The sequence below is a fragment of the Candida pseudojiufengensis genome (assembly GCF_024610245.1).
Source record: "Candida pseudojiufengensis strain CBS 10847 chromosome Unknown scaffold23, whole genome shotgun sequence".
Classification (NCBI taxonomy): domain Eukaryota; kingdom Fungi; phylum Ascomycota; class Pichiomycetes; order Serinales; family Debaryomycetaceae; genus Lodderomyces; species Lodderomyces pseudojiufengensis.
This window is the reverse complement of record NW_026261546.1, coordinates 88,598-111,914: the sequence shown is the minus strand read 5'-3', so window position 1 is coordinate 111,914 and position 23,317 is coordinate 88,598. Positions and strand designations below refer to the sequence as shown.

Below are 23,317 nucleotides of genomic sequence, written 5' to 3'. Positions count from 1 at the left end.
TATAAACCAATTCTGATAACATAACATCACAACAAAATTTCCTTCATTCCAAAGGTCAAAGCTTTTATGTATCGCTAAAAAATGCAAAACTTTAACATGAATTCATTGGAAGGATACTTATTTATAAAAAATGAGATGAATAAATTTGTGTTTTGATGATGCTGATCCGAAGTTATTCGGGTCAAGAGTTGATAGAGAAAATTTATTGATAGAGGAAAATATCATTTATATATTATCTTTATACACCAAATTAAATGATTAAAAACCTTTTTTTTTCATTAAATACGTCCCATGGTAATCTTTGTACTTTGGTTGCTAAGTGAAGCTTTACTTCTTCCAGGAAATATGTTTTTCCCTGAAACCCACTTCCATTGTGGGTAAACCTTTTGTAAACTACGCAACCTGGCATTGTCCACATTTGACCATGAATTATCAGTTAATGATTCAAGTGGTGATGTTGATCTATCGGTAGTATTATAAGACACAAATGTTTTTCCATCTAACTCTAAATCTTTCACTTCTGATTCAGTTTTTAAAGAAAATTCATAATTTATTTCTACCAAATAAATTGGTTCTTCTTGTTGCCTACACCATTGACTTTTTAATTGCACAGGTGTATAATTGGAGTTGAAAAATTTTGAAATTAAAATCCAATTAGTTGTTATTTTGGCAATCTTATTCAACCTTTTAGCCATTTCTGATGAAAATCCTGGTATAGCATTATGGTTAGGAACATTAAATGATTCAGATGATTCACTAAACAATTCTATTTGTTGAAGATTAATGCCATCTGAATGTAAGTAGTCCAAATGAGGTTCAGAAATTTTTCTAAAATCACCATCAAGAAATTCAACCAAATAAAAATTTTTATTTTTTGTCAAAGTATTGAGATAGCGGAAACTAATAGCATTCCAAACTATATTTTCAAATTCTTCGCTTGCAACAATTTGAGGATATGACTGACCCATTTCGTGTTTTCGGATTATAAGCTCATCCAAGTGATCATTCCAATCATACAATTTTGTAATTTTTTCTTCCAAAGAAGGATTAAGAAATTTCTTTAATTCAGTTTCATTCTTGGACTTTAATCTCCAATATTGGGTACCAATTTGTATAGCATTTCTATCGCCAAATAATTCCCATCCAACTACTCTTGACCAATTTCTAAAAACTTTTCCAAGTGATAATAATCTTTTGTTATCAAGTCCCAGCCATGATCGATTATATGATTTGATATTTTTCAAATTTTCAGTAGCACCAGTTTCATCTTCTTCATATTCATAATCTTCATCTTCATCTTCATTATATTCATCACCAACATCGAAAAAAATGTCGTCTTCAATATTCTCTTCATTTTGTTCATTGTTTACATCGACGTCTTTGACATTTAACTGAATTTTAAATTTGACTTCCCCTAAATCTTGTTCCATTCTTTCTAATTCAGTGGTATTAACTAATTTAAATTCTTCTTCAGCTTCAACTAAAAATAAATCATGATTTAAGATATGGAAGTGATGCTTGATAGATTTTGGGGTCCGTCCATCAAAAAATCTGGTGAAAAAAGTCCAATTTATGCCAAAATCTTTATAAAGCTTGATCAATTTATCCTCTTCTCTCTTCGTCCATGGTTTTACACTAGTTTCTTTAAAGACTTCATCAACTTCATTATCACTAACTGAATTTTTTAAATAATAATATTTGGCTTTTATGCCTTCTATTTTTCTAGCGAAGCCACTAGATAAAAGGTCCTGTTGAATTGCCTTATAAGATCTTCCCTTTACTCTGGTTTTTAAAATATCTAATTCTTCTTGGTTCCAAGTTCTATAAGAAGCATCATCCTTTTGCATTTCAGTATATCTATCAACAGCACCAGTAGTAAAATCATCATCATCTACAGTTGGATCATTATTAACATCCATATCATAATTCATTACCAAAAATTCATCAGAATTAATAAAATTATCAATAACTGACGCATACTTATTTAAGTATGCAGCAATAAATTTGATTGATTTATCATTCAGAAATAAATCATAAACTTTTAATTTTTCATCTTGTGTGAGGTCCATTGCTTGTTGAAGTTTTCTTACTTTGTGATAAATTGATCTATGAGATCTGTTCATATGTTCAGAAATATAATCCAATGAGTTTCCACTGATAACCAAATTTTTAATTTCTTCAGACTCTTCATCACTGTATTCTCCAACTTTGAATCCTTTAGCTAAATCATTTTGTTTACATATGAAACCTTTTATTACTCCTGGACTTCTATTCAATTCATCAGCTATATCAATAGTCGTCAAACCATCACTAACCATTTCATCTATTCTCTTTTTTTCATCATCTGATAAAGAACCTTTCACTAAATTTGGGCTGCTTGATCTTAAATGGCGTCTAATTTGGCGTCTAGATCTAGTAAGCAAGAACATACTTATAAGCTGACAATTGTTTTGAAAAATATTATATAATTCATTTAATCTTACTTTTTCTTCATTTGACCATGGACCAAATTCTTGTTTAACGTGTAAAACTTCATCAGTTGAAAATTTTTTTAAATTATATTTGGATCTCATATTCTCTAATTTTTGAAGCTCATTCTGATCTTCTAATTCATCATCATCGTCTGGTGAAGAAACAACTTGAGCTACTTTGTAGTTCTCTATAAAACTTTGAATCAAATTATCTTCTGCAACTTCATTTTGTTTTGATTTTAAAATTAATAATTTTTGTTTGTATTGATCAAAATCAGATTCAATTTTTATTTCCAATTTGGATACGGTTTTTAAATTGGCATTGTAACTGCCAACTTTAACCAAATGATCACTATATGAATCACTGAAAATTCTTGATGAGGTAAAACTTGCATATAATTCTTTGGAACAGTAATCTCGATCGAGATCTTTAATATTGAACAAAGACCAAAATGTACCATAAAATTTTTTATATGACTCTGCTAATGTATCAATTAAATTTAATCTTTTTTGAAGTGGATCGAATGAATTCCTACATACTCTTTCATGTTCTCGTGGAAAGACCACGTGACTTTCATCTGATGAATAGTTAAAGTCACCACCAAAATGAAGAAAAACATCTTTTTCTTTACCATAAACTTCTTTAATTGCATCGTCAATATCAAGAATAAGCTTCGATGTGTTAGCTTCAGAATAAGCATCACCATATATGCTGATGAGCACAATTTTTTTTCCACTGACATCGATCATGCAATCAGCCATCCTTAATTTGTGATTCAGTTGTTTTAATTTTGAGTTTATTTGAAGTTTATTAATGATTGTGAATTTATTGGATTTAACTTTGATTATTATACCGGCTTTTGAATTAGGAGAAGACGTTATAGTTTCATAATTTGAAAAATTCGATAAACATAAATTTGATTTAGGTGTTAATTCTTGCACCATAACATAATCATATGAATTAATCATAGCACTTAAAGTGCGTACATTTGAAATTCTCACTAGGTTCTTACAAGCAAAATTAATGTCGTCTTTATGATTATAGTCAGTTGATTTAAGAAAAATTTGATGGTTTCGAAAAGAATTTCGAATTGATTTGGCTTCATTTTTCAATTGCAGGTCTGATGTTGATTCATTAAAAGCATCAGTTGCTGGACTATTTGATATAGTTGTTGTTGATTTAGTTGTTTTCATTGCAGAAGCTGATGATCCAGAAGTTGTTAATGCAGAAGTTCTCATTGCAGAAGTTGTTAATCCAGGAGTTGTTAATGCAGAAGTTTTTGATCCAATTGACGTTAATATAGAAGTTGATGATCCAATTGTCAGTCTAGTCTTAATTTCAAAAAAAGATCCAATTTGTCTTTGTTTAACATCATGAATTGGTGTTGATTTAGTTTTTGTTTTTCTTTTAACTATTCCAGTTTTTTGATTTCCATTAAGAAACCCCATTAGATTTGTTGGCGTCTGTTGTATTGGTTGTTTTTGTGGAGCATGAGGTGGTGTAACATCTGAATCTTTCAATGAATTTGCTTCAACGTGTTGAGTTTTTTGTTTTTTGTTGATATTTTCAGTAGTAGTTTCTTCCTTAAATTTTCTTTTTGATTCATTAATTTCAATAGATTCGTTATTATTATTTGTATCATTTGATGATGTTGTTGATTTTGATGAGCCAATAAAAGTTGAAATTTCAGGTAAAGTAGAATCTGTTGCTGATGATTGAGTTGTATTTAATAAAACATCTCCATCGATTGATTCGATGATTTTTTTCTTGTCTTTCTTATTTAATTTTAAAGGACCATTAGAACCATTATTTGAAGCTAAAACTTGAGTTGGTGAAACCGTTTTTTTCTTTTTCTGAATTCCAAAGGAAATCATAGAATTACTGGTTATGTTTGCAAAATTTGTAGCTGTATTTGAATTTGTTGTAACATCAGGAATAACTTTTTCATTTGAAGAAGACTTGTCATCTTCTTCATCTTCTTTATCCTCTTCATCTTCTTTAACACTTAATAAAATATATGGATTGGAATTAGAACCTTCCATGTTTTGTTGAATTGAAGTATTATCTTCAGGTTTTGTTGATTTTGGATTTGAACTTCTTCCGTGAGTGACTATAGTCCACTCCTTTGGATCACTTTTGGGAAAATTATTTTCCATTTTAGAACAGATAATATGATTAATGCTTTATGAGATTGAAATAAGTAATGATAAAATTTGGAAATGTTGATAAATTTGTTATAGATTAAATTGATTATTTGATTAAACTAAAAATAAATTTGTTTTAGATAAAATTGATTATTTGATTAAACTAAAAATTCGTTGTGAGAAAAATTATATTATGTATATCTAAATTATTCACAATCTAATTTTAAAAAATATTTATCTATTTAATTTTTATAAAGTATAAAGAGGGTTGCAGAATAATTGTATGTATGAATGCATGAGTTAATAAAATAAATTTAAGCTTATAAAATATACTATTTACGTTATTATTTGTTTTGAGCTTAGAGATCTAATAAAGAGTAATCTTTTAAAGAGAAATTGCTTCTTACTTAAAGTCTTTTCAAGTAGTTTAAGAAAGTACTATTCAATAAAATGTAGATTTTTTTTTAATTTTACATTAGAACTCTTACAAGTAAGAGTATTTGTCACTTCAGTTGATTTATAAAACACGTTAATTGTACCAGCATTATTTTTTTCCCATTTAGATGATGATAGATGATCATTTGATGTTGTGATGTGATGTATAAATAATATTATTTTAAATATGAAACACATTTTGGTAGCTTTGTTTTGATTTTTTTTTTCTTGGCTATAATAATGTTTATTATGTAATGTTTAATTTGAGTACAAGATCAATTTCTCTTCACCTTTTACTTTTTATGATATCTAAAATTCTACTTTAAGTCAATGACTTGAACTTTTCAACAAATTCAAAAATTACTGAAGACATCTGTTGAATTAGATAAAGAAACAGGTTTATATATATTCTTATTTTAATTTGCATAGTATTACACAAAATCTCTTAACTTTATAAGAAAAAATTTCAATTTACGTAAAATGTTTTTACATTACTTTACAACCTTAACTATTAAAGAAATTGAATATATAATATTATGAAATTAAACGTTTACAACTTTTAAGCTTTTACATTCAATTTATAATATTTTTTTAATTCGGTGGCGTTGAATATCATGATATCAAATCCATTACCACTTTCAATACTATCACCATTACTGTTTAACTTTAAACTATGTACAAAAATTCTTATTTAACAACACTTTAGGCTAATGATAAATGTAAGAATAAAATATGATTGTACAATTTATGTCTAAGAGAGAAATAGTGTATTAAATTCTTGATTTAGATTTAGTGAAACATATTAACATCTGGCAGATTTAAGGACCCTTGCATGAAAAAGATATATCAAAATAATGTTTTAGATAAACTAGTAAATGAATAGTTTATAAAATTTATGATAGTGAATGTTATCACCAGCCTTAAAACAAAGTGTTTCTTAAACGCTTTAAAGTTATTAGTTTCCATTTTAAAATGTCTATAAATGTATTTTGATTATCTCCAACTTAAAACTTAGCCTAAAAGTAAAGTACTCGTATAAACTTTGGACTTTGAATTTTTAAGCTTTTTGACGATCAATAGATATTTTCTTATTTTTTTTTTTCAAATACAAAAAATAATATTTTTCGTGTTCAAAAATTTATGCATAATTGACGAGTGTGATAATTTATTAAAATTAGCTTAAGACGTCGTTGGGTCAATTATCGACCTATCTCTGAGACTCTCACCCCGTTCATGTGATGTATACCTGAATTTAATTTTTTTTTTCTTTTTTTTTTTCAAAACATAAACAATGTAGTCTAGCTTGCTAAACAGTAAGAGAACAAACTTAAACTAAAGGGGAATGAGCTTCTTCTCTTACTTCTTCTCATTTTTCTAGCATTTACCATTCAAGATACCTTTTTTCTTATGTTTAGGTTATGTCATTTGAAGAAAAAATGTTAAATCCTCGGTAATATATATAGTTCCATTTCACTTTATGAATAGTCTGTATTTTTAATTCGGCTAGCTAGACTACGAATTTGGTAAGTATAAATGGATCTTGAAATGAACAAAAGAAGAATTTGATGTGGATGACGTATTTTACGCTTATTTTACGAGATCTTAACGTAATTGGTTTTGTGCTATACTTTTGAATCTTGTGTCATATTTGGCAATTAATTACGGAATAACTTATACAAGAAGTATAGATGGATTTATAAATGACATAACCCATAATAGAAGGAAAAACTATCGAATTAAAATTAATCACACGATAAGAATTAAGCATTATATTACTGTAAACTATAAGCCATAAACTTGAGACACCACTTACTCGATATGATCTACTTCAGTCTTTTCATTCCAACTTGGATTAGTAACAGCCATTCTTTGATGAGTATAAATAGGTGGAATTTCCGGTAAGTTTTTACGTCTTAAAACATGTTCCTGGAAGCCCCTTAAAAACGTTCTAGTTCTGTATATAGCATGGGTATACATAGGAACAGCAAAGACATCATCTAACTCTTCTAAAGTTAATTGTTTAGTTTCAGGTAAGAACCATAATACCATAAAGAAGCCTACCAAATTCCATGCTGCGTAGAAGCCAAAGGCTCCACAGGCAGTGAATGCTCGAAGTAATCGCGGAAAGCAAAAAAATTTGTTAGTAAAGGCTCTGATTGTCAAATAGGCATGTGTTATATACATACGTGAATGCTAGGATGAAGTTAAAAAACCAACAGGTTGCTACAGCGAAGCTCGCTCCGATATCCCTAATGTACAAAGGAAACGCTTCAGATGCGTAAACGAATGGAACTGGTCCTTCAGATGTGGAATACACAATTGTGAAGAAATAAATTCCAATAGACACCATTGCCAACTTCCCTTTATTATCATGAATCAAAAATCCAAAACCCGTGATTAACAAAAACACACACATTAATGGAAATGCAAACAACAATAGGTTCCTACGTCCATACCGGTCGAGTGTAAATATTGCCGGGAAACAGCCTATTGTATTAAGCATCCCAAAGCCCCAGGATGCTCTTGAATGCTCTGGTTAGTATCTTTTGTTGTTTATTCGTTGATATCTTGTAAAAAACTTGATCCGTTGTGGAAAAACCCCTTAAGAAAAAATATATTTCGGAAAAAAAAAGTTTCTTTTTCTCGGAAAGTTTTATTTTCTCGCTTGCAAAATTTTCGGAAAAAAATAAATTTCTGACACAAAAAATTCAAGTTAATCAGATTTTAACAATTGCTCAATATCATAATACATACACCAAAGCATTGATTACACTGATCCCGGCTTCAATAAAAATTGACGACGAATAATAAGCAATGACATTAATTCCACAAAATTGTTGCATGAACATAACAATCCAAGATCCAATTGCCGCATTTCTATTTCTTCTAATGGTAAACATTTCGATTACTCTCTTCCAGGTTGGAACATCATAATTACCCTCTTCCTCTTGTAATAAAACAAATTGATAAAATAAATCTCTTGCTGCTGCAACATTTTCAAATCTTAGCGATGATAAACTTTCGTAAGCTTCCTTGTGTCTACCTTTACCCATTAGCCAACTAGAGAAGGAGTTAGTAGATGAATACTGCTAGCATAAGAAAAGGTAACATACCGAGGACTTTCAGGGACAAAGGGGATTTGAAAAAGTATAATAAAAGCTGGAATACAAGCTGAACCAAGCATTAATCTCCAATTCAATCCAGTACCAAAGCTTTTGTCGGGAACGTAGTAGAACGCCAAGCACGCCACGTACCCTAGCATAATACCAGCCGCAGTCCAGAGCTGCCACATTAAGACGAGTGAACCCCTTACCCTAACGATTCTGCAGTTAGTATTTATATGTTGATTTGGTGTTTAAATGGTTTATTTGTTGCAAAAAAATAAATCTGTGCACTTAAAAACTGCACAGGAAAAAAATTGTGCACAAAAAAAAAGTGCGAAAAAATGCGAAAAAAAAATTTTTTCACAAAAAAACCTCTACCAATTGTACTTTTTTAAATAAAAACATACCGAGCTGGTGTACATTCACTACAATACACAGGAACAGTTGCTGACTTAACACCTATACCGAGACCTAAAAACAATCTAGCAATGATAAGGTGCCAGTATGTATTCACAAATCCAGACCAAACCTGTATCAAATGTTAGTAACTCATATCAAATTAATATCACACAATTTGGAAAACCGATAAGTTTAAACAAACTCACCACTAACTAATGGTTGCTGCTCATAACCTGATCAGGTGGAATACACATACACAAGTAACTGCAGAAATAGCACAAGTCCAAAAAATGGTCCATTTCCTTCCTAAGTGTCGATTCCAAAAGTCTGTAGTCCAGGCACCAACGACCGAAGCAAATAAATACGGAGCTCCATTCACAAGTCCCTCCATCAAATCATAATTTTCTGGAAATTTTCTATGGTTAAGAGGTTAGTAAAACTATATTTTGAAAAACTAAATGTTGTAATATTTGCAATCAAACTATTTGCGTTCACATACTCTTTTAATCTAAAAGCGGTAGGATAGAATAATGTAGCACCATTTATAACACTTTCGTCCATTCCTTGAACTGCAGCAGCCCTGAAAGTAGTTAGTAATCAAATTCAAGTTATATTTGAAACTATCAACATACATAGCACCAGCAGCAATAACTGCAAACAATTTTTTAGGAAGATGCCATTTTTTAGTTTGTTCTAAATATAATCCTTGTTTTTCTTCATCAGTTAAAAATGGCATTGAATTATAAGAATTTGGAGCTCTTGCTAAAGCTGCACCTTTAGCAAATATTTCAGGATCTAAACCATATTTTAAAGCATAATTTCTACCCATAACCATAACTTGTTTTTCAGTATATTGAGATAAAATATTTCCATGTTCACCATCTGCTCTCTCTGATTCTGATACATGTGATGAATTATCTGGTAAAAGATCTTTTTTAAATGATGATTGAGAAGATGAATTATTTTTAAATAATCCAGATTCTGGATCTTGAGTTGTTGGTTTTTCTTCAAAACTCATTTTTAGTTTTTGATAGTTAGAAAAATTTGTTAATAAAAAAATTAGAAGATATTGTTTTGATTTTATATTGGGGAATTTTAAAACAATAACAAATGATCGAGTGTTAAAATAGATTAATTAATATGTAAGTCATGTAAAAATTTTTACACTTGATTGTTTCAATTTTAAGTTTGAAAAATTTATGACAATATCGTTAAAGTTTTTTGAAACTTAAAGATGATCTTTTATGGTGGCTCAAATGGGATACCATATTATGGGGTAGATGTACATAAAGTTTGTACTATCCTTTGTTCTGGTGTTGAGAAGTTGTTTTTGATATTTGTTTGAATTATGAAAATATACATGATAAAAATTAAATCAATCTTATGATTGCTTTTATTAAAGTTTTTTTTTGTGGCATAATATCCCCACCTTTCCTAACCAGCTTCAAAAAAAGTTTAAATTAATGAATAAATTATACGCATATTTGATGGTACATTGGTAATTAGTAATGAATCTTGGAATTTTCAGAGGAGATAAATAGGGAGTTAGTCTATACAAGTTTTAATCTTTATCTTTCTCCAATTACAGAACACTTTTTCCAGAATCTATCTTTTCAAAATTCGTGGAAGAATTTTACGATTTGACACAAAAAAGAAAGTTTAATTAAGTAATTCTTCCGATTCTTAATATTAATAGAATCTTGACAATCTAGACACAAAAATTAATATTCTTCTAGCCAGTTAATTTTAGCCTTTCAATTAATGTAACCTATTTATTCGTTTTTAATGACTTGGTTTGAAGTAATTCATTGACGTATATGACGTTTTTTAAAGTTTGTTCGAGTTTATATTTGAATCTACGGCCGAATTACTACTTAATTTAATACGTGGGGTAAATTCATCTTATTTTGGATAAAGATAATGAAGTATGATTCTTCCGATTTACAATTCGTACGTTTGTTTTAGTGAAAAAGTTTGAGACAATTAATAGGTCCTTGGCAAAACTGAGTGAAAAATTCCCAAATGTCAGACTACTCAAAGATTCTGTAAAAAATAGATTAATCAAAGATAAATTAATCAAAGCAGACTATTCACCGAATTTGTAAGTTCATTCATACTTTGAACTCCGTGAAAAACGCGAAATTATTTTTAGGTTTGATGTTCTCGGTTAATCCCAAAGTAGTAATTTTTTGCGGCTTGTCCAATAAGTGGAGATCTCAAAATATTTACAATTTACGAATCAATTTAAATTTTTAAAAAAAAAGATACAACTTTATCACCACCAAAGATGTCTAAAGCACCTTTATCTACCCTTGGATCACTCAATGCTGAGTACCTCACATATTTAGTGAAATATCCATTATTAACAAAATCAATTACTTCTGGAATTCTTAGTGGATTAAATGAAACCATATCATCAGCAATAACCAATGAATATCAAGAATCAAAAATTTTAGGATTTAAAGTGAAACATGTTTTTAGTCCAAAATTGATTAATATGATTATTTATGGTGCTTTAATTTCAACTCCAATTAGTCATAATTTATATGCAATAATTAATAAAATTTTCACACCTCCATTAACTTCAAAAGGTAAAATTTTAAGATTATTAACAAGTTTATTTACAGTAACTCCAATAATAACTGGATGTTTTGTAAGTTGGATTGCAATTATAAATAATTATAAACCAAATTTAAAAAGTTTTAATCCAATTAATGAAATTTTTAGAATTTATAAAATTATCGTTGGTGGTTTGAAAAAGGGGTATTTAACAACATTAAAAACATCTTTAACTGTTTCATTTGTATCTTTAATTGTAGCTAATAATTATATACAACCAGAACTTTGGGTAGTTTTCTTTAATGTTGTTTATTTTGTTTTAGGGACCTATCAAAATACTAAACTTAAAAGATTACAAAAACAACAAAGATTAAGTAAGTAGTGCATAGAATATATAAAAACAACTCTTTTATAAATTTATATAAGATTTTAGTAACCAACAATGTTAAGAACTTCAATTGCATCTATTACAACTAAGCGAACTATGATAACAGCTCATGCTGTATTATACACACAACATGGAGAACCTAAAGATGTTTTATTCACTCAAAAATATGAAATAGATGATGATAATTTAGATTCAAATTCTATACTTGTTAAAACAATTGCTTCACCAATAAATCCATCAGATATAAATCAAATTCAAGGAGTTTATCCAAGTAAACCAGAAAAGACATTAAATTATCAAACATCAGAACCAGCAGCTCCATGTGGAAATGAAGGTTTATTTAAAGTTATAAAAATTGGCTCTCAAGTTCAAAATTTTCAACCAGGTGATTGGGTAATTCCAAGTCAAGTTAATTTTGGAACTTGGAGAACTCATGCTTTAGGAAATTCAAAAGATTTTATTAAAATAAGTAATAAACTTACAATTAATCAAGGTGCAACAATATCAGTAAACCCTTTAACTGCTTATTTAATGTTAACTCACTATATAAAATTAAATCCTCAAGATTGGTTTATTCAAAATGGTGGTACATCAGCAGTTGGTAAATATGCAATTCAAATTGGGAAACTTTTGGGGGTTAATTCAATCTCAGTTATTAGAGATAGACCAAATTTAGAAGAAGTTAAAGAAACTTTAAAAACACTTGGAGCTACAAAAGTTATAACAGAAGAAGAAAATAATTCAAAAGAATTTGGTTCAAATATAAAACAATGGGTTAAAGAAACTAATGGTGATATCAAATTAGCTTTAAATTGTGTTGGTGGGAAATCAAGTTCAGGTATTGCTAGAAAACTTGGTCCAAATGGTTTAATGTTAACTTATGGAGGTATGTCAATGCAACCAGTAACTATACCAACATCATTATATATTTTTAAAAATTTCACAAGTGCTGGATTTTGGGTTACTGAATTATTGAAAAATAATAAAGAATTAAAAACAAAAACATTAAATCAAATTATTGATTGGTATGAAAAGGGAGAACTTAAAGATGCTCCAAGTAAGGATTTAGAATATGATGGTAATGAAGAGTTGTCAAAGGTTTATATAGAAGGAATTGCTGATAAATCCGGTAAACAATTAGTTAATTATAAATGATCAAATATGAACAATTAAAACTGTACATTTCTTGTGTATTTTGAATTACTGACAAATAAAATGCTTCATAACTTTATCAATCTTAAAAATATGTTCTAGAAAATAGTTTCATTGTAATCTAAAGGTAAAACCTATTAAGAATTTCAAAAATAACTATTTTTATCATCTTTCCATATTTTACCAAAAATTGTCTAGTTCATTTAAATTTTGCACCAATTTTGTTAGCGATTTTCACCAAGAAGAGCAATTTCTCAAGTTTAATCAAAATTTGTTGAAAAAACTATCATCTTACTTTCTCAGTTTAGGTGATTAATGAGAGAAGCTTTACTTTCCTCTTTGAGTGATATTGAGTTCCACAGAATGAGATTAATATGAAAATCAAGTACTTTTGATAGTTACACAAAATTGAAGCCAACGATATAGATTTTTGTTTACAAGATTGATAATTTCAACGAATGCTACCAACTACATAAATGCGCAAAACTCCAGATAGCGCAAAACCTCAGATAGCGCAAAACCTCAGATAGCGCAAAACCTATGTGTGGCTTATAATTTCATCTTGAAATTATAAACCTGAAAACAGAAATTACTGTATCACAAGTATTAATCAAATGCTGTTATCCAGAAATATTTTAATTATAATGATCACAATGATCACTTTAAGTTCAGCTTTTGCTGTTTTCAATAGGAATACAGCTGATGTTCAAGATGATTTAGTTGATAAAGACTTGATCCAAATACATTAATTGTTGGTGCATGTTGTATTATCGGTGGTTTTGCTTGCATTATTAAAAGTTGTACCAGAGATGTCAGGAATACTAATACTGTAGATCTTATTAATCATGAATAATTTGGAGGTGAACTTCAACAACATTTTGTATTGGTTGTCTAAGATCCAGGTAATAACTGTCTTCCATCTTGGTTTTCAAATTGGAAAATTAATCTTGATGATGTTACATATGAACTTTGGTTTTGATTATGCTACATATGAAGAGATTGGACTATCCAAGCATCATTATATAATTTTAGAAAATTTACTAGTGCTGGATTTTGGGTTATTGAATCATTGAAAAATATTAAAGAATTAAAGCAAATAACATTGAATCAAGTTATTGATTGGCATTAAAAGGGAGAACTTAAAGTTGCAACAAGTGAGGAACTAAGATTAGTGAAGAACTATCCAAGGTTCATACAAACGGTATTAATGATAATTATGGTAAACAATTAGTCAATGATAATTGAGATAATTTACAAGCTTTGAACACAAGACAGAATTTAGTAACCATGGTGCAATGACCTCTAAATATTACAAACGGTATAAATGATAATTCTGGTAAACAATTTGTCAATGATAATTGAGGTTATTTGCAAGCTTAAGACACAAGACAGAATTTAGTAACCATGAGTGCAATGACCTACTTTTATGAGGTATATACAATTTTATTCACACTATTTTCTGTTCTCTAGCTTAATTAAATGTTGAAATCGTTTTGATCTTCAAATATCATGTTTCCCTAATATCTAAAATTAGTGAAATGAATAAATGTAAAACTCATGGAGTTTCTTCAATCCAACTGATAATCTAACTTTTAAAATTTCGATTGTTTTTGTAAGTTTTGTAATAAAGAGAAATTTACCCAAATAAAATAAGTACAAACGAGATGAAAATTGTCTTATAAATCAATGTGCTGGTTGATAGTTTTAAAAAAGTAGAGAAGGAAAATGGGAGGTAGATCGATTTGTAGTCAACAAAATCTCAAATTGCTTTTCCTAATTCAATACTGTACATTTTTTGACTTGTCCATTAATGCATAAATTTTGAAACATATTTAAATTAAAATCACCTGGCTATTAATTGTTTTCAAGCCTTTTTCAAGAAATCAACTATGAGATAACAAACGTTATCTTTAGAGATCACTTGTAAAGATATCTATCTATGCAAAGTCATTGACCTCTTACTCGTAGTATGAACGTATTGATAAGAAATCCAAGTCGAACGGAATGGATTGATTCCATTGAATCTTCTTTTGCAACCACTCGCCACTCAAAAAACATCCGTACCACAATAGCATCCACCCTTATATTATATGAGCGGTCAAATTGAAGTTGGCGAATAAAGAAAATGATGGTCTATTTTGAGAAAAATAATATTTCGTCAAAATTTATAATTTAAAGTTTTTAGTAAATTACAAAAACTCAAACGTTTAAAGGTTAACTTTATTTTCAAGTTTAAAGTTGGGGTATAATGAACAAATTTGATTATCTTATAGACATTATAAAATGGAAAATAATCACTTTTGAGCATGTATGGAGCACTTGCTTTCCTCAAAACAAGTGGGAAAGTTCACTATTACCAGTTGAATTAGTTCCATATAAATTTATCTAAGTAAGTTTAAAATGATAATTTTATAAAAGAAGAAAATCTTTGAAAGTAAAATTAAATTATGCAATGGTCCTTAATCTGTCAAATGCTAAACCTTAATTAAGATTTTTCGTTCATACGCATTTTGTTTAAATTTGTTTTTTCTTTCTTTCATCATTGACTCAAAGTGTGATTAAGTCTGTCTTGTTATGTAAATTTATTCATAGTTTAGATTTAAACAATAAAAGTAGTGGTCCTAGAAGTGGTTATATGAAAGTAATACAATCACGATAATTTAACGCCACCATTGAGATAAATAATATTTATAGATTAAAACTTTAAATATAAAAGCTTAAATAAATAAATGTATAAATTCTTATCTAGTCTATATATTATGTGTTGCAAAGTAATAAATTTTTTATCACAGTTAGTTTTAAAGTTTTTATTTATAAATTAAGATTTTGTGTAAAACAACTAAATGCTATACAAAAAAATAATGATATATATTCTCTTACTTTTGAACCCACATCTATAAATGTTTTTGAACCTTTTGAAAGACTTAGAATCAGTGTCATTAATTAAAGCAGAAGTTGAAAGAAAGTGTTTTGCGATAAATTGTAAAAACAAGAGAAAAATTGGTTTAGTGAATAAATTATTAGCCTAAGAAAAAAATCAAAAGAAAGCTACCAAAATGTGTTTCATATTTAAAATAATATTATTTATGCATCACATCACAACATTAAATGATTATCTATCATCATATTATCTAATTGGGAAAAAATAATGCTGGTACAAATTACGTGTTTTTTTCAATAAACTAAATTAATGAGAATCAGATTCATCTTTTATTGGTCTCTCAAGATTAAACACTTTATTGAACAGTGACATTGTAAGTTGTTCGAAGAAACTCTGTAGAAGGAGAGTCTATTCAAAGAAATACTTCTCATCAGATTTATTGAAATTAAGAACTAACAATGAATATTATACCAACAAATTCAACAAATTTATTTTATTAACTTATGCATATTCACATATTAATTTTAAATCTTTAAAACAATCTATAGACTTAATTTTTAATTTATTAAATAAAATAAAATTGTATATTATTACAAATATATGTAATTTATCTTTCAATAAATTTCAAACTTAACCAAAATAATCAATCTAATCTATAAGAAATTTATCTACATCATCAATATTCATCTTTATTACAATTTCACGTACAAATCACTACTTAATCAACAATGGATCAAAGTAAAAAAGGTGATCCAAACGATTGGATTGAAATCCCTAAATCCAAGTATTCAAAAAATTCAAACAATTCAAGTACTTCTGAAAATGATAAAAATTCAAATCAAGCTGGTATGGAAGGTTTTAAATCAAACCCTTATGTATTATTAACTATTCCTGATGATAATGAAAATTCAGATAAAGAAGATAAAGAAGAAACTACATCAAATTCAACTTTAGGTCCAAAATTCAATGACGAGATTGAAGTTAATGTTTCGGATATAACTTCATTGGGTATTAATAAAGACATCAAGAAGAAGTTACCTACTAGTGGTTTAGTAATGAATGTTAATTCAAATGGTAAATCAAAATTAAATGAAAAAGCATTAGAAAGAAGTATCATTTCAATTGATCAAGATATACTTTCACCAAATGATATCACTTCCAAATCATCAACAAATTTAATTGCAGCAAAAATAGATAAACCTATTGGATATGAAAATTCATCAACATCATCATCATCATCAACCAACTTTGGTAATCATCAGAAAAGAAAATTTAATGAAGAAACCCCCGCCATCAACAATATTAAAAAACAAAAAAGACCACCAAAAAACAGAATGCTTTTAAGAGATCCAATAGGATCATTTTTTGGAGTAAATAATAATAACAATTTTGATTTAAAACCTGATGAACATCCACCTACTGAACATCCACCTGCTGAACATCCACCTGCTGAAGATCCACCTGCTGAATCTTATATTCAACCAACTAATGCTTCTGATGTTATACCATTGATCATTAATTCAGATACTACTAAAACAGAAGTATTTGCTCAAGCATCAGCTTTGAAAGAATTATCCAGACAGCAAGAAATATTATATAAAAGTGAAATTTCAAATGAATTAAATGATATTCATCATGTGACCAAAAATTTAGTTAATAAAAAAAATACTTTTGATTTAACAAAAATGGTAAAAGGTTATGATTATTGTTTTTTGTCTGAATTAAATCATGATAGTAACTTATTATTCAAAAGATTAAAATCTTATAATCATGTGGTTGGATCATTAGCAAGTCGTTCTGGTATATTAATAAAGGAATCAAAAAAATTAAAAGTAATAGAATCATTAAAAATCAATAAACAACTTCCTGAAATTTACAGAATTAGAACAGCTGATTGTCTTATAGAAGTTGAAGGTAAACAAATTCTTTTGATATCTATTTATGGGGTTCTGGGACATCCTTATGAAACTAAAGATATAATAAAATCAATTTATGAAAAATCTATTATCACTTATGACCAATCTACTACTATTCATTTTTCAGGAGATTTTAATTTTTCGATGCATATTCCTAAGGAAAATGACTATGATAAAGAATGTCGTGAAGAATTTAGAAAATTAATAAATTATTACAATGCTGTTGATTCATTAGGTCATCATGATAAATGTTATGCAACTTTTATCTCATCCAGGTCAATAAGAGCTATTGATTATGATTATAAGTCAAAACAATTGAATAATTGGTCAACTAAAATTAGATTATTTCATGATAACTTCAGTGATCATTTGTCTCTTGAAGGGTCATATAACACATCATTATCAACACAACCATCATTGAAGTTATTAAAGGAAAGTGATTTTAAATTTATTCAAAATGAATATTCCAAACTTAAACCTGCTTTTTCATATGTTTTTGCTGTTGATAAACTTCAGGAAATTGTTTCCGAAGCTGCAACTGAATTCGAAGAAGATGGTGTAGATGGTGATATCATGAGATTAATAGATAATGGAGAATTGCCAACGATGGCTATCGAAGACTATTTACAACCTCGAAATATAGGACCTTGGTCAAACTCAGAAAATGAGCTTTTGATAAAATTGATTAAAGTTTTTGGTGGGAATCTTTCAGCAGTTGCAATGTTTTTTCCAGCTAGAAAGTATTGGCAAATAAAAGATCACTATTTCAACGTTGCTGATAAGACTATCAAAAAAGGTCTGTTAACACCAAGTGAAAAAGAAGAAATTGTTAATCTTAGAAATCAAAAAAAATCGTACTTGGAAATTGGAATTATGATAAAAAGAGGTCCGGAATTGGTAGAAAGATATTTAATGAGAGAAAAAGAAAAAGCCGAAGGATATAAAACAAATGATTATAGCATAGAAGAAACTGATCAACTTTTGAAATTGGTGAACGATGGTATGAAATTAGGTCAAATTTCAAAAATTTTAAAAAGAAGCCGAAGAAATTTATATTTGAAGCTCAGACGTTTGAATTACTACACGGAGTTAAACATCGATGAAAAAAGTCAAATAGAAGAAATGTTAAGATCTAACATTAGTCATGGAATGATTGCTGCTAAACTTCACAGAAATAGATTATTCATCATGCAATATATAAATAGTATTGAAAGAGAAAAATTTGTTCAATCTATAAATGAAAGGTTTTTTGAAGTTGATCGAGAAGCTTTTAGTAGAGAATATCAAAAAGAAGAATTAGAAATCATTTTTAATAAACTGGATGATGAAGGTTTTCCTGCTATTGCTCAGAAATTATTGATTGCTGGTTATTACAGAACAATTGACTGTATTAGAAAAAAACATGCTTTACTAATGGAACAAAAAAAGCAACATGAACAAAAACTTGAAAGAGGTGAAATTGACGATGAATTTGTGCTCAAATTTAAATCAAGAACTGAAGGATGGTCTGGTGCAGAAGAACAAAAATTGAACGACTTAGTTGCTAAATATGGTAGAAGATTTCCTTTTTTTGCAGAAAATTATTTTCCAAATAGATCTGCTCAATCCCTTCAACATCACTATAATTATGTTAATCCCAGTAAATACTTAGTTGAATATCAAGGAAAATTTCAAATTATAAATGAAAAAACATATCAAAAAGGGTTGCTGGACTCAAAACAATTTACATTTCAAGCTAGAATTCCAAAAGAAAAATCACCTGAAGTAAAAAATGTTTATGATAATGATGATTTATATGAAGAACAAGAAGATTTTTTTGAAGATGATGAAATTGAAGATTCAGGAGATGATGAAGTTGACGGTGAAAATTCTGAGTTACCTTTTGTTGTAAAAACTACCAAAGCCTATACTAAGGAGGAAAATCTTAGACTTTTGGCAATAGGTGATGTTTTTAAAAGATGGTTTATTATTAGATCGTGGGGGTTGTTTCCAGGTAGAAGCGCCCTTAATTTAAGTGTTCAGTATTGTAAACTAAAAAAATATGATGAAAAATCATTAAACTCATATTTGAACGAGCCTGGTCATAATCAAAATGAATATAATTGGACAACTGAGCGTCAGAATTTTCTCATAGATAAAAGAGATGAAGGATTAAAATGGGATGATATTGTCAAACTTAATGAATTTTCTGGCTCAAATTCGAGATATTTGCAAAGTTATTATTATCAACTAAATGTTGTCCAATATTTGGTTGAAGAAAATGAATATGGGAATTTTTCCATTAAATCTAAAAGATATGTTGAAATTAGTACCAATCAAAATATGATTCAACCAATTGAATTGCCGAAAAAGTATGAAACCAGAGTAATCGAACCCGAAGACTACAATCCATTAATTGATTCATTCACAGTTGAAGACAATGATAGATTAAAGAAATTGTATAAAGTGATGAAAGATTTTAGTATTATTCAGCAGGTATTCAATTATCCAATTAAAGAGTTAAAGTCACACTGGTCAAGAATCAATGAAAAACTAGATCAGGTAGTTGAATATGATAATTCAACTTTTGAATTTTGTTCTAAATCAAGCTTACATGATATTGATAAAAGTGAAAAAGATGCTAAAGCAAACAAAATTCCCATTTTAAATTCTATTTCGAAGACATTCGATTTAAGTGGTAATAATGTTGAAGCTACGGCAGATCAGAAAAGTGATTTCACATGGGACCCTGATAACGAAAGAAGACTAGTAAATTTGGCAAAAGCAATGGATGTGGCTTTACCTAAAAGAAATTGGTTTGCCATAGCTCACAAAACTACGTTTTTTCCTGGTAAGTCAAATATGGATCTCTTCAATCAGCTTAATTACATTAAAAAAAGAAAATAAAGGAAAAATTCTACTTTAATGTTTATATTCATCATATAAGAATCTAATACTATATCGAGTTCAGAATACAAGATCTATACTATGAATTTTTTAACTCTATCTACTCTCGCAGTAAAAACAATTTCCTTCAAATTGATTAAATTAAGCAAATTTGTATAAGCTAACGAGATCCCCGATATTGAACAATTTGAATAAAAATCCTACAAAATGATGGAATGTATGCAAAAAATACTCAAATTTAGTCTTGCTCAGGATAAGCTATATTAGATGTGTCAAACACTTTGTTTAAACTATGAATTATATTTATACAACTAACAATCACCTTAAAAAATCTCTTAAATATGAACCTAATTTATTAGCACCATCTTCTAAAGCATCTTTTAAAACTTCTATATCTTGATTTGCATTACCTGAAAATCTTGAAGCAAATTCTCTTGCACTTGCTTCTAAATCATTTAAATTTATACCTTGTTGAGATCTTGAATTATTATTATTTTGTCCTTCTTCTTCTCCAAAATATGATGATGATGATATTGATTGAGCTCCTCCAAATGATTGTAATTTAGTTTGAGCTTCTTGTTTTGCTTGTTCATCAAATCTTGGACCTCTTCCAAAAAATTCATCTGATGATATACCTTTTTGTTGACCAAATTTATTTGAAACTTCACCAGTATATTTAATTTCTTTAATGTTTTTAGTGGTAGTTGTTGTGTTATCTCCTTGAGTCATACCAAATCCTAATTTTTGAAATTGTTGAGGAAGAGAAGGAGGTGTTTGAGTGGTGGGATTGTTTGCTTGTTTAGTTGTGATAGGTATCTTTATTTCTTCTTCCTCTTCAACTTCTGGAGTATATCCCAACTTCTTTCGTTCTTCTTCTTCTTCTTTTGCTTTTCTTTCAATTTCATCAAAATCAATAGTTTCTTCATTTTTAATTCTTTTTGAAGCTAATCTTGAATTTCTAGGACCATTTCCTTTACTTGATAAAATTGATTTTTTGACTGTTGGAGTAGTCTTTTTAGTAGTTCTTGTAATTGGTTGTTTCTTTTTAATTGATAAATCATCAGTTGATGCATTTGGAGTACCTCCAATTGAACCAAAAGGAGATGGAGTAGCAACAACTGGTTTTGTCCAATTTGAAAAAAAATCATCTGAACTATCATTTGAAGAATTTATTGAACTTATTTCATTTATATCATCTAATGTCACTATATCTGGATTCTTAATAGCATCTTGTAATGATTTTTGTTTTAATTTTTCTTTATATTTATTTGCAACTGATGAAGTATATTTATTAGTTGCATCTATACCTTGTTGTATATATTGTGATCCACCATTTTTCATAAAAAAATCTTTAGCTTGTTGATTACCTCCAAATTTGAAATTTCTTAATTGAATACGTTGCCATGAATCTAGGTTTGATGATTTTACAAATGATACATGAACTCCTAAATTTCTATGAACTGATGAACATTGTAAACATAAAAATATTCCAAAGGGAATCGAAGTCCATGTAGGATTTTTATTTGAACAATCAAAGCATACTTGATTCGCAGGATCTTTCTTTAGTTTATCAAAGATTTTAGCAGCTTCTTCTTTTGAAGCTATCGAATCAGACATTTGGTGGTGTTGGTGTTGGTGTTGGTGATTGTCGAAAGAGAAAAAAAAAAGTGAAATTTCAACACGTAAATATATATACATTATTCTAATGAAATGGTCTTGAACCACCACGAGCAAATTCAACAATTTTCCAACCTTCAGTTGTTGGATTATCAAATTCTTCAGGTATTCTAGTTAATACCATAGCATAAGTACTTAATTGAATATGATCTTCAGTACCTGCAGCAATTTCATTAGTTTTAGCTTTTCTATATAAATGGATTTCTTGAGCTCTACAACTAACAACAACTACTGGTATATCATTTGGTTGAAGTGATTTACAAGTTACAATATCAACTCCTCGAATATCTAAAATCCTACTATCTGAATATAATCCTTGTTGAATAAATTGTTTATTATTTGCTTCCCAAACATTATAAGGAGCTTCACTAAACCATTCTTTTAAAATTTTTGATTCATTTTTAATATATGCATCAATAACTTCTGGAACAATATAATTTGTTAAAGTTTTTTGAAAATCTGTTAATTTAAAAGATGGATCCATATATTTTAATTGTTTAACAACTTTTGCTTGTTCAGTTTCTGAAAAAAATCCTGTAATTTTTTCTATTATTGTACGTATTACACTTATTAATCCATTTTCTGATTCATCCCATTTTTCCTTTAGGTATACAATCGCTTTACCAATTGATGATTTTTGTTTAAAATTTTCCCATTTTTCTCCAGTTGTTGGACCTGAAGATTTATGTTCAGTTGCTATAATTTCTCCACCTGCTTCTTCATTTTCTTTAACTGGTCCTTTATATCCTTCTTTTAATTTTTTAGCTAATTCTTTTGCTCTTAATGCTTGTCTTTGTTCTTTTGTTAAAAATCCTCCATATGCATTAGAAGATCCATCATCTATAACTTCTGAAACATCTTTATATATTTGAGTTTGTCTTACTGGATCAAAAGCTCTATCAGCAACTTCTGCACTTGTTTTAACAGTTGTTCTTACACCTTTACCAACAGGTGATTCCCATGCTTTATAAGCTACATCACCCATTGCATCTGCAGTTTTTTTAACAACTACACCTGCAGCACTTCTTCCCTTTTGAGCTTTTGCATATGCTTCTTTAGCTCTTTTAAAAGCTTCTGATTCTGCCATTCTTCCAGATTCATCTTGTAATGCTTTTATATTTTCTTTTAATTCTGCTGATTTTTGAACTTCTTGTTTGAAAGTGTCGAGAAATACTTTTAATGGTGATGACGGTGGTTTATTTAAATTAGTAGGGGAGAAGTGAAATGAACGAAGCAGTTGCCTCTGTATCGATGATCTTAGCATGACTATGTACAAGTACTGTTAGAGTGAAAAATTTATTTTG

At 28.6% G+C, this 23,317-nt stretch overlaps 7 protein-coding genes across 7 annotated transcripts; 3 read left to right on the top strand and 4 right to left on the bottom strand. All coding sequences in view use genetic code 12, as the record gives it.

Annotated features, from left to right (window-relative positions):
* Positions 1-278: 278 nt before the first annotated feature.
* KGF55_005574 (uncharacterized protein) lies at positions 279-4,628 on the bottom strand (the record flags this gene model as incomplete). The annotated part of the gene is made up of 1 exon (XM_051760600.1): positions 279-4,628. One exon carries the CDS (start codon positions 4,626-4,628, stop codon positions 279-281), a length of 4,350 nt encoding a protein of 1,449 aa, XP_051611742.1.
* A 2,232-nt stretch (positions 4,629-6,860) lies between these two features.
* On the bottom strand, positions 6,861-9,572 carry HGT19 (Hgt19p; the record flags this gene model as incomplete). Its single annotated transcript, XM_051760599.1, has 8 exons — positions 6,861-7,159; positions 7,508-7,538; positions 7,802-8,111; positions 8,165-8,365; positions 8,563-8,684; positions 8,811-8,970; positions 9,054-9,134; positions 9,187-9,572. The coding sequence occupies 8 exons, from the start codon at positions 9,570-9,572 to the stop codon at positions 6,861-6,863; spliced, it is 1,590 nt and encodes a 529-aa protein (XP_051611741.1).
* A 1,269-nt stretch (positions 9,573-10,841) lies between these two features.
* On the top strand, positions 10,842-11,495 carry KGF55_005572 (uncharacterized protein; the record flags this gene model as incomplete). The annotated part of the gene is made up of 1 exon (XM_051760598.1): positions 10,842-11,495. One exon carries the CDS (start codon positions 10,842-10,844, stop codon positions 11,493-11,495), a length of 654 nt encoding a protein of 217 aa, XP_051611740.1.
* Positions 11,496-11,555: 60 nt separating this feature from the next.
* Positions 11,556-12,656, top strand: ETR1 (Etr1p; the record flags this gene model as incomplete). Its single annotated transcript, XM_051760597.1, has 1 exon — positions 11,556-12,656. One exon carries the CDS (start codon positions 11,556-11,558, stop codon positions 12,654-12,656), a length of 1,101 nt encoding a protein of 366 aa, XP_051611739.1.
* Positions 12,657-16,262: 3,606 nt separating this feature from the next.
* KGF55_005570 (uncharacterized protein) lies at positions 16,263-20,336 on the top strand (the record flags this gene model as incomplete). The annotated part of the gene is made up of 1 exon (XM_051760596.1): positions 16,263-20,336. The coding sequence occupies one exon, from the start codon at positions 16,263-16,265 to the stop codon at positions 20,334-20,336; it is 4,074 nt and encodes a 1,357-aa protein (XP_051611738.1).
* Positions 20,337-20,654: 318 nt separating this feature from the next.
* Positions 20,655-21,953, bottom strand: GLO3 (ADP-ribosylation factor GTPase-activating protein; the record flags this gene model as incomplete). The annotated part of the gene is made up of 1 exon (XM_051760595.1): positions 20,655-21,953. The coding sequence occupies one exon, from the start codon at positions 21,951-21,953 to the stop codon at positions 20,655-20,657; it is 1,299 nt and encodes a 432-aa protein (XP_051611737.1).
* Positions 21,954-22,038: 85 nt separating this feature from the next.
* Positions 22,039-23,277, bottom strand: TIM44 (protein translocase subunit; the record flags this gene model as incomplete). The annotated part of the gene is made up of 1 exon (XM_051760594.1): positions 22,039-23,277. One exon carries the CDS (start codon positions 23,275-23,277, stop codon positions 22,039-22,041), a length of 1,239 nt encoding a protein of 412 aa, XP_051611736.1.
* Positions 23,278-23,317: the final 40 nt, after the last annotated feature.